Genomic DNA, 16,140 nt, shown 5'->3' with positions numbered 1-16,140 from the left:
AACGCATTTTGTGCTTCCACTGTGACTTCGAAACGGTTCGTTTGATTTGTGTTTTTTTCATGGAGCTTCCGTTTTGAAAAAGGACTAGAAATGATGGAAATATAGACATAAACAAATGATCCATGCAGCGTTTTAATGTTTTTTTGAGAGGACAATAAAACTATAAAACTTAAATGACAATATCTCACGTTCTAGTTGGTCGATTGACTTCAAATAATAACGAGAGTAAACCGCAACTTCCGCACTTTAAAACGAGACCAACCAACGGCATGTGGGTGACGTAATTAAAACGTGAGGGCGCTTCAAAGACGACGTGCGCTGAGGACGCGCCGGCGCGTCCTTCGACTCTCAAGGGTTAAGATTTGAATGAGGCAAAATAACATGCTTTTTTTCTCAAATATATTGTTATAATCATTTGTTTCGGATGTACTGTAATTATCTTCTGTATAAAAATGAATTTGGTGTTGCAAAAGTCTTTTTTTCAAACTCGAGTCTTGAAAAAGAGGGGGTCGTCTTATAATCAGGGCCATCTTATATTCGGGCCAATACGGTAATTACCTTGAATCCTCGAACAAATCACTCCTGAGACAATCCTTCCTGTTTGTATACGGTACAGTTTTCTTACTTTTTCAACCTAAATCCGGCGTTTGATCGCTGCATGTGTTGCTGCGACTGACTGTGAATAACTGAAGCGGATTGTGGGATGGCCCCCTACTTGAAGGCGTGGCGCAGTGAGGGTGGAATCTGACCCGTCAATATCATTATGAAGTCTAAGACTGGTCACTAACGCACTAGGACCCAGTGGAGCAATGTGAGGTTGGGTGCTCGCTGCCTGCCCACCCACCCTGCTTCTCAGCTCTGCATGCGGCTGCAGTTGCCCTGGGCTACTACTGAAGCCACTACGTGTGTGTGTGTATTTAGAGGACCTGGGCGGGCGGTCATTCTGTTCGGGGTGGGGGAGAGCTCCAGTAGGAGGCAACAACAACATGAAAGAAGCCAGGTGAGGAGGAGACCGGAGCATCACACTCTTCTTTTTCTGCTGCCATGCACAGACACTGCATAGCAGTGTTCATGGACGTGTGAGTTGATTGTGAACCTGTACAGGACTGAGCAGCTCTTTCCAGACAGAGGTATGTTCTGCACTTTCAATATTCTCTTTGAATAAAATACATGTGTATGTTTTGGGATATAAGGGTTTAAATAAGATTCGGGTTTGTGTGTTTGATTTTCAAACTTAAAAGTTTAAGAGAACAGACTGTCTTTGACATTTCAGTGCCCCGTACATATAATCAAGTCAGATGGTTTCCCATTTGCCGCCACTGTTGGAGCTCCTCGGGGAGGAATATTTAGACTAGTAGAGAGTTGTACAGTCAATGGGAAATTTATGTAATTCTAGGGGTTTCAGTGGCTTGACTTGAAATCTTTTAAGTATCAGCAGCTCTTTGAAATCCTAACACAATGGGCTTTTGGATTCAAAAATATTGCAGTTTAGATTTCGTAAACCTCTGCTCCTTTGTTAATTCAGTGCACATTATTAATCATGGAAATGTGTATAAATTGAAAATCTTGCACTAGAACATTTCACACACTGTACCATATATAAATTATTATTATTGATTTTGCCAGTGTCTATTTTGCAAACTACGGTATAAATATTTTAAGAAGAGTGGTGGTTGGGCTTGCCGCTAACCTCACCCAAGACTAGCAGCGCATTTTTTTTCAACCTCTGACAAGCACAAGCCATTTATTCTTAAAACATGCTTTGGCGCTTATCTAAATGTGCAGATTTACTTAATGTTGTGGTTAATGACTATGCTGTGAAGTTATCAGAATCTTTAATGATTCTCAAATGTCTGTTTTTATTCCATTACTCATTCACTGCCATTAATGGCGATAAACAAAACTGCTAAGTTATATCAGGTTTCTTAAGTTTCGTATTTTTTTGTCCACATCTTAATACCTTTTAATGCTGGAATAGGCTCCAACACCCTCGCTACCATGGTGAGGAAAACTAAAACATTTTGTCAGTGTTGTCAATCTTACTTTTAAAAAGTAATTAATTGCAGTTAACAATTACTAAATTTGGCTGGCAAAAACAATATCCCTTGTTTAATTAGGTTGAAGGTGACTGTAACCCTTTGACCTATTGCTATTGTGACGCTACGTACATGTGGGCAGAAAAAGAGCAGGCGCCTCGCTAGCACGCTGGATGGAAAAACGCGTTAATGCAGGTGTTCGGCATATGGAAATGTACCAGAGTCATTGTCCTATGTCCAGTTTATAACCGTAAACACGGCGCAACAGACAGGTCCCGCGAGATCACTTCACTTTGCTTCTTAGTGCTCTTATTGCATAAATCAAGCGTAAAATCAACTAAATTTCCAATTGCAACAGACAACAGAGATAGAAAGTTGTGTCTTTCAGTTTTAACATATGCTAGCTTTTAGCATCTCTCTGTGGCTCCCATTGCCTGGAGTGCAAACATCTGAGGATGTCAAAACAGATATGACATTAAACTGCTGTGACACAAAAAATGTGTATTTCATATTACACGCGATATTTATGCTCCTGAATGAAATGGACAGCTGGGATGCGTGTGGAAGCAATCGATATTTTATTTCAATTTTTTGAATCCCGCGCCATGAAAATGAGTGACTTCCGGCCAAAGTCTGGAATGAGGAAGAAGGCAAATGTGACATCAGCGGACTAATCATTTTCACAATACAGCCATTACTATCATATGGAGAAGGACTACAGATTCATCTGATTTTGCGGATTAATTCGTTTATTTTTTGCGTCATACCAGACCAGTGTGCTGCAGGCTTTTGTTGCTACACCAGGGAGAGTGGTGTGAGGGTTTTTGGATATCCAAAAGATACTGTTCACCGCGATGAATGGGCAAAACAAGTTGACAGTCTAGAGATCATTGGACAGATGACGAAGTGAGCTATGTGTTTTACTGTGTATTATGTCAAATACTGGGATCATGCCACACGTTTTAATAAGGAGGTGGCTTGCATTTTGTGGCGGACAATGCTCCCTGTCCACTGAGAAGGCCACTCAGCCGACGACTGACAGCTTGTTGCACACCATCCTTGCTGGCCGATAAAAGGCGTGCCAGCATATAGAGCGCTATCTGGGCTTGGGCCCAATGAGCCCCCCGCTCTCGTCTCCGGTTCTCAATTGTGTAGAAATTTCCAGCCCCCTCGGCCCTCTTTACGTGCCCGCCTAGAGACCGCTATACTCAGCTTGGGCGCGGGCAGCCACGCACGCAGGCGTTGGCCGGTTTGTCCACAGAGAATGCGTAATTTTCAGCGTTCATTCCCCTCTGTGTCCCCGGCGATGACCACTGCCTGCCTGTCAGGGCCGTAGCGGAACGACGAGCCGAAACTTGCTCGCCGCCGGGGGCTGGCCGATCGGTGAAGACAATCACCCCCGCCACCGTGTGTGACATGAGTCAGGGTAGTTTTGTGTGATTTTCTGTTTTAGAAAGGCAAGAAAGAGACTTGGAAGAGCTGCTCAGTTCGGATTTGCGTGTCGCCTAGCTCTCATGCCTCCTATTTTCCTGAGTCTCCGAAGCCGGGGCAAGGAAATGACAAAAGCCGCACTGACTGGTGGCACTCAGTTTTATTACCTTCAGTGAGAGTTTATAATGTCAATATTCATAAAAATAAAAATGGATGACAAGGTGTGTTGAAACTTTGGGCCTGTACTGTATGTAAAGCACACGGCAGCTCGGGATGCTAACAATCTACATAATTATATAGGAATAAGTTTGATCACGTAATAGCTCACCTTGAAGATCTGCTAACAAAAACCGGAGTTCTCGACAGCATACATTCTCTCACTCCGTTGTCATTGAGACGCACTTGCCGGAAGTACACCACCAGTTGCTCCTGCTCTTCACTTTTCAGCTGTATTTCAAATTGGAAGGGCAAAACCGATGACATGTTGGGGTAGCTAACGAGTGGCACGCTTGTTTTTTTTTGTTTTTTTTGTTTTTTTAAACGAATGACACGCTGGAAGTCCGGCAGTGGGCCATGTGACGTCACCGCACTCCAACGTCAACAACAATGCAGAGTTATCAGTTAAATTAATTCTACAAATTGTATTAAAACGACAACATTAAGAGGGGTTTTAAATATCAAATTATTATAACTCATACTTACAGTTATCTTTTAAAAATTACATGCCTCTAAGATCGAGGATCGCTTTAAGACAGACATGTCCAAAGTGCGGCCCGGGGGCCAAATGCAGCCCTTGGTCAAATTTCATCCGGCCCCCAGTCTCTGTCATAAAATCAATTACGTCTGGCCCGAACACAGACTTAATACCGTATTGGCCCGAATATAAGACGGTATTTTTTGCATTGAAATAAGACAGAAAAAGTGGGGGTCGTCTTATATTCGCTGTCTAGACATTATACCCATTTACGACGCTAGATGCCGCGAAGCGATGTTGTCATGAAAGATCTCAGCTACTCTCAAGTTTAACCAGTTTGCATTATTTTATTGCAATGTTTTTCCTTAATCAGATTTGTTTAAAGACTGCAGTTACAGTTAGACTTCAATTTGATGGTTAATGCAGTTATTGCACTTTTGTTGTATCATCACAATAGATTGGTTTATTTACATTTCAAAAACCAGAAGCCATTCATTTACAAATGTGATTGCACTTTAGTTTACATATTTAAATGTTCAGATATTATGATTTGAATGAGGCAAAATAACATGCTTTTTCTCTCAAATATATTGTTATAATCATTCGTTTTAGATGTACTGTAATTATTTTCTGTATAAAAATTAATTTGGTGTTCAAAAAGTCTTTTTCAAACTTGAGTCTTGAAAAAGAGGGGGTCGTCTTATAATCAGGGCCATCTTATATTCGGGCCAATATATTTACCCACCAAAAGGCAGCAGCTCTCTAAGCAACATTACACCGTGTGACCCTTTACTTCCAATTTTCTAAAATGGCGACAATCAACAACAACAACAAAAAAGATAGTTGACTGCGACGGCTGACGCTTCAAGGATAGGTGGAAATTGGACTACCGGTATTTCTTCACTAAAATACGCAACAACTTGTCTGCCTCATTTGCAAAGAGACAGTAGCTGTTTTTAAAAAGTTCAATGTGAGGCGATATAACCAAACAAGACATGCTGACATGTACGACAAGATTATAGGGAAGATGTGCAGCGAGAAATTAAAGCAACTTGAAGGTAGTTTAATTTGACAGCAGCGGTATTTCGCAAGAGCCCGAGAGTCAAAGGAGAAGGCCAAAAAGGCTAGTTGCGAGATTTTTGAAATTATTAATAAAAAAAATAATAAAGCAAATGTGACACACAGAATGGCTTGCTAAAATTTGCTTAAATATATTGCTCTACGTAAAGGACGTCAGCCAAGGTCGGCCCCCCACATTTTTACCACACCAAATCTGGCCCCCTTTGCAAAAAGTTTGGACACCCCTGTTTTAAGAAGCAATGATGACATTTTGCTGCTCTCTGTCACATTTTCCTCATTCAGAATCTTACTCCTCCATTGGGCTGAATTCTAAATCAGCTGAAATCGTTACTTTGCCGACGTCATCACCCAGATGGCGGCGCCAGAGTGCCATATTGACAGGAGTAGCTAATTGGCAGATTAAAAGACTCTTTTCTTGTCCTCTGCACTTTGCCAAATTGGTGTATATAGTCGAATCGTCTCAAAATTATACTAATTCACATAATAATGCTATTTAAGATTTTTTATGGCCTGTGACACCATAAAAAAATCTTAAATAGCATTAAATAGCATTATTATGTGAATTAGAATTAGCACAATTTGTCATGTCATATGCACTTAAAAGTGCATATGAAATGACAAAAAAAATCTTAAATACCTTTATTATTGGAATTAAAATCATATTCTGAGACGATTCAACTATATACAACAATTTGGCAACGCGCAGATGACAAGAAATGGGTCTTTTAATCTGCCGTTTAGCTGCTCCTGTCATTATAGCGCTCTGGCGCCTCCATCTTGATGATGGCGTCAGACAATGAGCGATTTGAGTAGATTTAGCATTGACCCCAATGGAGAAGGAAGTGTCTTCCAGCAATTCTTCAAATCACGAGGCTGATGACTAGAGCAGACTGCAAAATGTCATCATTGTTTTTAATCTCTTCATTGTTTTAATCTCTCTATACTCCAATACTCCAATACAAAACTTTTACAGGATATTCTTTGTATCTTAATTATTTTTCCGCTATTGCTATATAAATTACATGGTCATGACAAATAACAGTCTTGTGCTAAATGGAGTATGAAACATTTATTTAGTGCTGCGACAGGGCTAAATTACTGCATACTGGTCAAAACTGCCGACTTTTTAAACCTCCCGAATGTTGTTCTATGCCACCGGAGTTAGTCCAGCTCTTGTCATTTCACTGCCGAAGTCGGAGATGGAGGAAAGAGCGTAAACAAAACAAGAGGCGTGAGAGATAGGCGACATGCTAACCAGAACCGAGCGGCTCTTCCAAGTCTCTTCCTCGCCTTTCGAACACGAAAAATCACACAAAACTACCCAACTCGTGTCACACAAGGCGGCGGGAGTGATTGCCTTCACCGATCGGCCAGCCTCCGGCAGCGGGCAACCTTTTGGCGGACCATTACAGCTCGTCATTCCCCTGCTGTGACTCCGGAAAACAGTCCTGAGGGAGTGCTCGTCACCGAGGTCGAGGGGAACGAACGCCGAAACTGGCTAATTCTCGGCGGACAAACCGGCTGACTTCATGCGGCTTGTCACACGCCACGGTCGCCGGCCAATGAAGGCAAGCACGCTGTTTCACTGGCTGACGGTAAGCATTGTCACCCACAAAATACAAACCACCTTCTTACTAAAACGTGTGCCATGATCCCACATTTGACTATAATCTAGTGACGGGATCTGTCGTTCACTTGAGTAAACGAATCCATTCCGGTTCGTTCAGTAAAAAGATTCGTTCAAACAAATCGTTCAACGAATCGTTCGCCCCCCTCATCTACCTCCCCGCCCAAACGAATCGTTCGGTTACTGAACGGGAAGTGACGTTGCCGAACGAATCACCAAAGACCGCTTCGCAGTATAACTGAACGGGAAGTGACATTGCTTGGTCCCTCCCTCTCTTGCACACAGGCACCGCTCGTCGTAGTTTCAGAAATGAGTGACAGGCGGTATCATTCTGCTTTCACAGACAGCCTCGTCTCCCTCCTGCTGCTGCAAAAGCGAGGGAGAACTTCCGCGTCGTCTGTCCTAGTTCTATGGGCTCAAAGTCATGGCTCGTGCTTGCATTTCGATTTAGGACACGGTTAAACATTTTCCTTTTGTGAGGGGAGTAGGGGGCGGGGGCGCACGGACTTTCTTTAGCAGGTTCTTGATCACATATACAATGCTGCTGCTACCAGCCAACGCAGCATGCTTGCTGTCACGAAAATAAAAATACATCGAAAGTTTAATTTCTAAATATGGAACGACCAACACATCATATTTACATCTCGCTCTGTTGTATTTTTGTTTTTTAGTATTAAGATGATCGTGTTGAATTTTTGCACTGGTATTAATAAATAAAATAATCCAGTCAGCTCCCCTGTCGTCCCCGCATCTCAGATCGTCAAATGCTGACGAGAAATAATTGTTTGCTCTTTACGATGTCGCCTTTCTACTCTCATTAGTCTGTTAAGAAAAATGTAGGCATATTGCGACATCTCCCGTGTCTGCGTGCTTTGTTTTTGGGCGCTTGAGTAGCACATGATGGACGGATTGACATAATTTGTCAAACCAACCAACACCTGACACGAAAAAAAAAAAAACACTCGGAAAAAATTTACATGTATATACAGTTTCATTGCAAATCAGTATTATGGTGATCATATTGTTTTTTTGCACTGGTATTAATACATAAAATAATCCGGTCAGCTCCCCTGTCGTCCCCGCATCTCAGATCGTCAAATGCTGACGAGAAATAATTGTTAGCTCTTTACGATGTCGCCTTTCTACTCTCATTAGTCTGTTACAGTGACGTGCGGTAAGGTTCATGGTTGGTGAGGCACTGACTCCTTTAGTGTCAGATTTCCAAATATATAAACCAAAAAGGGTAGCTTATTCAATTGGCTACTGGTTATTTCATATCTCATCAGCATTCTTCACAAAACACGCGCACACGGTACATATTATCGATACGTAAAAGTAAGAAAATAACATGCATTTGCTCTACACCCTCAATGTGTTGGCCGTCGCAATTCTATAATTCATGCAACATAAATGAGAGTAAAGAGTGGTGTACAAAACCACAGAATTCACTTCTGACCTTTAGTGAAATATTCAGTTGTTTTTAAAACTTTTAATTCTGATACTTTAATCAATTTATTACAGATTGCTAAACAAAAAGTGTGAAAAGAAAAATAAAGGATATTTTATTTAAGTCCAAAATTTAGTTTTTAAATATTCTATTGTATTTTTCTTAATCTAAGCTCTCTCTCTGTCTTTTTTTTTTTTTTTTTTTTTTTTTATGAGATTGAAATGAAAACTGTTTGTGATCTTGCGCCTGTCCTTCACCACAAAAACCGCCATTACTTTGGAAGGGCATAGGTTTGGTCTCAACTTTCGTAGGGACGATATAACAGCATAACCTGCATGTAGGTAGACTTTTTGCTGGGGACGGGACATTAATAAGACCAAACAGATTGGATGAAGGGGGCAAAGGGCCACATTTCTCATGTATATGAACCTAATTAATTAATAGGCAAAAATGATCAATGCAAAATAAATCCTTATCTACTGATAATAACTTTTACGTGCATTGGTTCAGATGATACACTGTTCGATTCAAACCTTTGTTTTAAAAAAATTACTAAAGAAACATTTTGAAAACTTCCTGAATAAATGTCTGGTTTTTATTAGCAAACATAAACATAATGAAAATAATTCACTTAATAATGGTAGGATCAATTCTATCCTTACAACATATGGAACTATTAAAAGATCTAAATTCTCTATATAACTGAACATTATATCAAGCAAAAAAGGTAAGGTTGCTTAAAAGTTGGTGGGGACAATTTTAGCATCCTGAAAAGTTGGTAGTGTTATGTCCCTACCGTCCCTATGCAAACCTACGCCCTTCTTGTAAAAGTCCTCCTTATTTTCCTTTACTTTAAAAAATCTCTCCGCCTCAATGGAGAGGATTGCTTCAATTAGATCGTTCTGTGTTCTATTTGACAAGCCAGAAAACACAGTGGATGTGTCCAAATGTCTAGCTAACCTTTCATCTTTCTTAGCAAAACCATGTAATCGTTCTACATATATGCCACGTTTAGAAGAGCTTACACGCTCATCGTTACCATGAAATGTTAACTCCTGTTTAGCTAGGATGCAGGTTGCATTAATGAGGTCTTTCAAACTCTTTCGGTTTTCCTTTACCTTGGGCGTTGTGGCTGCTACCGCTGAGCTTCCGCTGTTTGTCAAAGCCAAATCGATCCTTGAGCTTCCAAAAGTTTTTAAAGCAATCAGGCTTTAAATGTGAGTGGTCGAGCTCTCATGTTTGCTTAGCCTTCGTGGTAGTTTTTTAATGTCACAATATCTCGTGTTAGTCCAGACATTGGCAGAAGTTGAGAAGAAAAGGCAGGGAAAGCAGCAAGGGCGATTTTTCGAAGGACAGCCACATAGCCAGTCTTTTCGGGTGTACCACTCCGTTTGAAAACAGCAAGTTATCTTAGACTGTCCCGTAGTTTGAAGCAAACCTTTTAGCTCCGGCGTTGGTCTACCTCTGTTAATCAGGTCCACTTTTGACTGAAAGTCCAGTTTTGAGAAATTTTTAAGTTTGGATATATAATCCTCTTCCATTTTGGGAGTCCGATGTAGACGTAGTAAACAATACAAAATGGCTCGCCGCAGTGCACTTGACTCGCCTGGCGCTGCCCATTACCTGTTGGCTCACGTACGTCCCCCTTCTGTGCGGCAGCGTATTATCTGCCGCAACCTGTGCCTTTTCACTGCGGTTTTATTTCCCATCAGCAAAACTAAATATGTCGCTAACAAACATTAAACTTTAAGGGTTAAAGACATTAGCCAGACTGTGGAAAATCAGGTCAAATAAACGTATCTGGAAACATTATAATGGCGACATGCAGATGTACGGCAACCAGCACGCTCCAATTCCATGTATCAACCCAGTTTGTTATGGATTGCGCAATCAGAGGTGAGGCTTTACTCGTTGCTGCCGCACCTCTCGTTTCATTTCGTTATTTGAACAGGAAATGGGCAAATTCAGCGATTTTGACTATAAAAAATGTTTGAAATGAGTCATACATTAAGAGCAATGGACAAATATTAATATAAATTTAATGCTATAATTATTTTTTTTGTCATGATGACAGGTGAGGCTCTGCCTCACCTGCCTCCCCTGACCGCACGTCACTGGTCTGTTAAGAAAAATGTAGACGTATTGCGACATCTCCCGTGTCCGCGTGCGTTGTTTTTGGGCGCTTGAGTAGCACATGATGGACGGATTGACATAATTTGTCAAACCAACCAACACCCGACACGCTGACACGAAAAAAAAAAATAAAACACTCGGGAAAAAATTGACATGTATATACAGTTTCATTGCAAATCAGTATTATGGTGATCATACTAAATATTTTTTTCTGTGCACACATGAGGTAAATATCGCTGCCATGAAGCCTCCATATAGTGACAGTTCTCTGCCCGCTTCACTGCCGTCACGCGACCGCAGCTCAGCTTTTGCTTGCCTCGTAGCTACCCGTGTTTTAAATTACTGTAAATTTGATAGTATGTCGTCATAGGCAGTCACGAGTTTGTTGAGAAAAGTACTACTCTAAACCATGCTTGCTAGATTTGTGTGGTGTTTTTGTCTGTTTGAGCAGCATTTGATAGGCTCCACGTTAACAAATATGTGACAAAGTCATTTCCTTTCATTTTCTGATTCGTTTACCGCAAAGTCATTACTGGACAATCAAGTTAGCAGCAAGCTAGGTCAGGAACCGGAGGACCGAGTCACTGAACGGGAAGTGACAAAACTCAGTCTTGCCCCCCTGCCTGCACGCTGGCTGCTTATTGGCCACACGTGGACGTGAGTGACAGACGCCCTGATTCTGTTTCCGCTCCCTCCCCTGTCCGCGATGAGGCTGGCGTCTGATTGGTCGTGTGCGATGTCAGAAGACGCTGCCGCTTGCTCAATGCCCTCCCACGCAGCGAACAAGCACCACCTTCATAGAACGAATCAGTGCAGATGGTGATTAGTTCGGTCTCGTTCACCAAAACAATTCGTTCAAAAAGAACGAATCGTTCGCGACCGATACAACACTACTATAATCATAGACTTCACAATCAGTTTGACGCGGCTCGGGGCCGATCCGTTGGGGGCCTATTTTCAAAAACTTAAAATTAAAATATTTTAAAAACCAGAGCTGCTAGCGATCTAAAACCAAAACAAACACCTCCCTTAGGCATATATGAGTCTCCATGAGCAGCGACATGAAAAAACATGAAAAGTCGTTCCCTAATAAAATCCCGATTATTTTTTATACAAGTATAACAAAGTTAAAACTTAAAATGGCTATAAAAATCTCAAATTTTACACTAGATGCACAAAAATCACCAACTGCAGAGATAATCACATATATTTTCAGGATCAATAGCAATATTTAACATATAGGTTTTTGACCAAAATAGCAACTTTTTTTTTTTTTTTTTTTTGTGTGTGGAGGTTTTCATCACCTAATAAATCACTCAATTTTCACATCAGAAACTTAATATTTGAGGAAAGCATGCAGAGTCATCTTAAATTTACTCGATGAAAGAGAAATTTGCATTTTTCTTTATAGTACAATCAAAACTTATTTAGCTTGAATTCCGATGTTACTATTGCCTCAGCACGTCTTGCCAGCTACCCGGCCCTCGTCATTTTTAGATTGAAATGTTACATAAAATAAAACCAATTTTTTTGCATGGACGCAAGAATGTCTAAATTACTACTTTTTTGCCAAAAAACGGGCAGTTGGCCGAAAATTACCTGATCATTTGAATGTAAACTTGATCTACTGTGTACGGATACAACATGGCAGCCATCACAAAACAAAGAGCTTTTTAAGTTGATAATTCTTGTAAATAAATGTGTACATACTGCAATTTCTGCAGTTATGAATATAGAAAAGTATAGATTCTTGGTTAAAAGCAAAAAAATGAGCAGTCATCATTCATTTAACGTAAATAGTTCGAGCTAAAATTGCGCTATTGTGTATGGATACAACATGGAGGCCAACACAAAACAAAGAGCTTTTTAAGAAGAAAATTCTCATAAATAAATGCGTATATCCCGCAATTTTTATAGATATGAACGTAGAGCAGTCTAGATTCTTGGTTAAAAGCAACAACAACAACAACAACAAAAAAACAGGTAGTTATTCATTTTATGTAAATATTTCAAGCCAAAGTTACACTAATTTTTTCCCTGCCTTTTTTTTTCATGTTTCAAAGTGCATGCATGGGGCTCTTTTATATAATAATTACCTTGAATTCTCGACCAAATCACTCTTGAGACACTCCTGCCTGCTTGTCTGCAGTAAAACTTTAGTCCTTTTCCCACCTAAATCCAGCATTTTTTTGAGTTTATCACACTTAAAGCCAAACGCTCTGCCTGGGTCAGCCCCCAACGGGAAGGTGTGGCGCAATGTTTGTGGGTGCTGTCTTGTCAACTGATGGTAAAGTCTATGACACAATATAAAACACGTAGCTTACTCACTTCCTCATCCGTCCAATGGTCCCTCGATTTTTGGACTTGTTTTGCCCATTTGTCGCTGTGAACAGGATCTTATGGAGACCCAAAAAGGTTCACACCACTCTCCCTGGTGTAGCAACAAAAGCCTGCAGCACATTGGGCTGGCGTGAAGCAAACGAATTAATCCGCAAATGAACTGAATCCGCAGTCCTTCTCCATACGATAGTATGGCTGTATAGTGAGGAAGATCTCATTCTCTGACGTCACATCCGCCTTCTTCCTCAACCTGGAAGTCACTCATTTTCATGGTGCGGGATTCAAAAAGTTTGATAAATATATCGATCGCTTCCACACACATCCAAGTAATCCATTTCATTTAGCAGCATAAAATACCGCGAGTAATATGAAATAAACATGCTTTCTTGTGTCATATGCACTTTATTGCCGCCTTCATGTGGTGTCATAATTGTGGTAAATACAATTTGTCGAGTGGAAAATTCCATGCGAACGTCCCCGTCAAGTCGTATTTTCTACTGGAGAACTCGGATTTTTTTATGATACCCGAGTTTCCGAGATGGTGGACCTTCCACTTTTCAAAATGGCGGAGTGCGAACCTGAAGTGATGAATGCTAACATGCTTTTAAATATAAAGTAGTTATCAGTACTATTTTCTTATTGTAAATTAAAATATATATATTTTCTTTCAGATTCGGAGGGTGGAAGCGGCACCGTCTTCAAGAGACCGAGATCTTCTGTGACCCTCTTTGAGTTGTAGGCTCGGTTGAGAACGTGAATGGAAAAATTCATTTCCTGAGCTTCTCTGTGTGAAGGATGGGTGATGGGCTCGTGACACTCAACGGACTCTCTCCTCCTCGTCCCATCTTCTCATGGAGCACCTTATCACAGAGAGTGCCTACTGGAACACTTCCGTACCCAGACCGCCGCAGTCAAACACTTCCGGAGTAGACGTGAGCCGGTCTCTCGCTCTCTGCGCCATGCTCATCATGGACATCCTGGCCGTGGTGGGGAACCTAGCAATGATGATTGTCATTTACAAATCGCCGCATCTGCGCAAGTTCACTTTTGTCTTCCACTTGTGCTTGGTGGACCTGCTGGCGGCGCTTGTGCTTATGCCCCTCGGGATGGTCCCCGATCGCTTATTAGCGGTGGACGACGCCCTGTGTCAAAGCTACCTCTGCTTGAACGTTTGCCTGGTCAGCGCAGCCATCCTTACCATCTGCGCCATCAACGTAGAGCGATACTACTATGTCATGCACCCAATGCGTCACGAAGTGAAGATGACAATAGGGGTGGCGGCAATGGTGCTGGCTGGGATCTGGATGAAAGCTCTCATCATGTCTTCGCTGCCTTTCCTGGGGTGGCTGCTCCAAGGCAACCAGGATGTTGCCTCTAGTCCACCGCACTGCTCCCTCCAATGGGAGGGAGGCAGGACCGCACGCCTGCTCTTCATGGTCTTCTCTACATTCATCTATTTCCTGTGTCCCATGTTGATCATCCTGGTGGTCTATTGCAACATGTTCAAGGTGGCCCGAGTGGCAGCCACGCATCATGGCCCTCTCCCGACTTGGATGGACGCGCCTCGGCAACGCGCCGAGTCTGCCAGCAGCCAGTCCGCCAGTCTTGGCGGGACGTGCTCTCGCAACACCCACCGTCGGACATTCGGCAGTGGGAAGGTCGCGGCGATACTAGTGGTGGTGGGAGGCCAGTTCCTCTGCTGCTGGCTGCCTTATTTTTCGTTCCATCTCTATTTGGCCGCAGTTTCCACCTCTCCTGCCTCACTGGCCCAGTTGGAGACTGCGGTCACGTGGATCGCTTATTTCTGCTTCACCACAAACCCCTTCTTCTACGGCTACCTCAACCGGCAGATTCGGGAGGAGATTGACCGCTACCTGGCTGGCCTGTTCAAGTGGGCCAGATCCAGCCAGGGGGAGCAGCTGCCCAGCCGTGAGGCTTCCATCGAGGAGAACTTCCTGCAGTTCCTTCAGGGCACAGCGTGCAATCTGGAGCCGTATAACTCTCACGGTGGAGAGGAGACGGAACACGAAGGCAGACGGGAATCATCTGCTTTGCGGAACGTGCCAGCTGACGTCCGTATCCCCGGGCAGATTCTTGAAGAGACCTCTGAGTTCATACAACGACAAATACTGAACAATCAGCTAAATACGTTACATTGAAAGGGCAAAACTGTACCAAAGACATAGCCGTTTCAGCCAAATGATTTAGTTCGGTGGTTCTTAACCACGGTGCGGTCACTTTCATAGATACAGTATTTTGAACCGCACCACGGTTCGCTTGGAAAGTAAACCGAGATCACCTCTCCAGCGAGGTCTCAGAACGGCTTCAGAGTTCGCTGGTTTGTATTCACACCAGCTTAAAAGGTGCGCACCACCAACTTTTTGAATTTGTTACAAACCAAGCAGGGCAGGTGTGAATATGAGGAAAGGACCTTCTGGTGACAGTACTCGACATGAACGCTGGGAAAATGTCAATTGTCATTATTGGTTGTGTTTGAGTGGTCTACTTAAGTGAGACGAGTGGAAATAGCCGATAACACAGACGCTAACAGATGCCATGTCGCTAAAACAGAGGCTAATGGATGCCATAGAGTAGGGTTGCCAACAGTCAGATTGGCGGGACAATCCGGATTTTAGGAGGTTCTGGCTGGTACCTTTCTAAATTCCTGGATGTCCCTTGCAATCCTGGACTGTTGACAACCCTACCATACAGACTTTGTTAAACAGCTAGCGGCCGGCTAACTAATGAGTGAAGGCCTTTGTGGACGAACCAAGAGTCTCAGACTGTTCAACATCAATTCGACATCACAGAGAAGATGGGTTAGTTGATCTTTCTGCGACAGATTTCGGCGTTGACGAGGAAATGACCAATCATTTATGTTTTCTCATTCACATGACTTAATTTGCTGAAACGTTCCTCAACATCCAGTCAAGTCCAAAGAAAAAAATAGGACTACAAAATGTTTTTCGCAAAAGTAGCCTGGAATGGGCATACGCTTAAGCCTGTGTGTGGGGCAGGCGGGGAGGGGGGGAGGCGCAGCATGACACATGAGTGATACGACCTAACGCTGCTAAAAAACGTGCTGACTACACATACGATAAGAAAATATCACACATTTTGAACCACCCACCGTACTTGTCTGTTTGGCCGAGCGCGTTACCGGCTGCGTCACAGTCACGTGACGGACCTTATAAAGAGCCGCGCGCGTTCCGGCTCATCAGAGAGAGAGTGTACGAGAGTTCGCGAGAGTTACATCGCTGGACACAGCAATTGAGCAATAAAGACTCTTTAACAAGCATCCCGCTTCACTGTGAACTGTGAACTTATGACGTAAATTACCTCTTGGGGGCGT

General features: G+C 42.5%; 1 protein-coding gene across 1 annotated transcript; it reads left to right on the top strand.

Moving 5' to 3' along the window:
* The first annotated feature begins 1,002 nt into the window (after positions 1–1,002).
* Positions 1,003–15,828, top strand: gpr61 (G protein-coupled receptor 61). The gene is made up of 2 exons (XM_057829290.1): positions 1,003–1,130; positions 13,460–15,828. The coding sequence occupies exon 2, from the start codon at positions 13,640–13,642 to the stop codon at positions 14,945–14,947; it is 1,308 nt and encodes a 435-aa protein (XP_057685273.1). The 5' UTR covers positions 1,003–1,130; positions 13,460–13,639; the 3' UTR covers positions 14,948–15,828.
* The last annotated feature ends 312 nt before the right edge of the window (positions 15,829–16,140 follow it).

This window comes from Corythoichthys intestinalis, chromosome 2 (genome assembly GCF_030265065.1).
Source record: "Corythoichthys intestinalis isolate RoL2023-P3 chromosome 2, ASM3026506v1, whole genome shotgun sequence".
Classification (NCBI taxonomy): domain Eukaryota; kingdom Metazoa; phylum Chordata; class Actinopteri; order Syngnathiformes; family Syngnathidae; genus Corythoichthys; species Corythoichthys intestinalis.
Note: the sequence above shows the minus strand (reverse complement) of the source record. Positions and strands in the feature narration are given on the sequence as shown.

What these genes read in the sequence shown, in the direction of transcription:
- gpr61 (XM_057829290.1), top strand. Translation starts at nt 13,640, where the DNA reads ATGGAGCACCTTATCACAGAGAGTGCCTACTGGAACACTTCCGTACCC.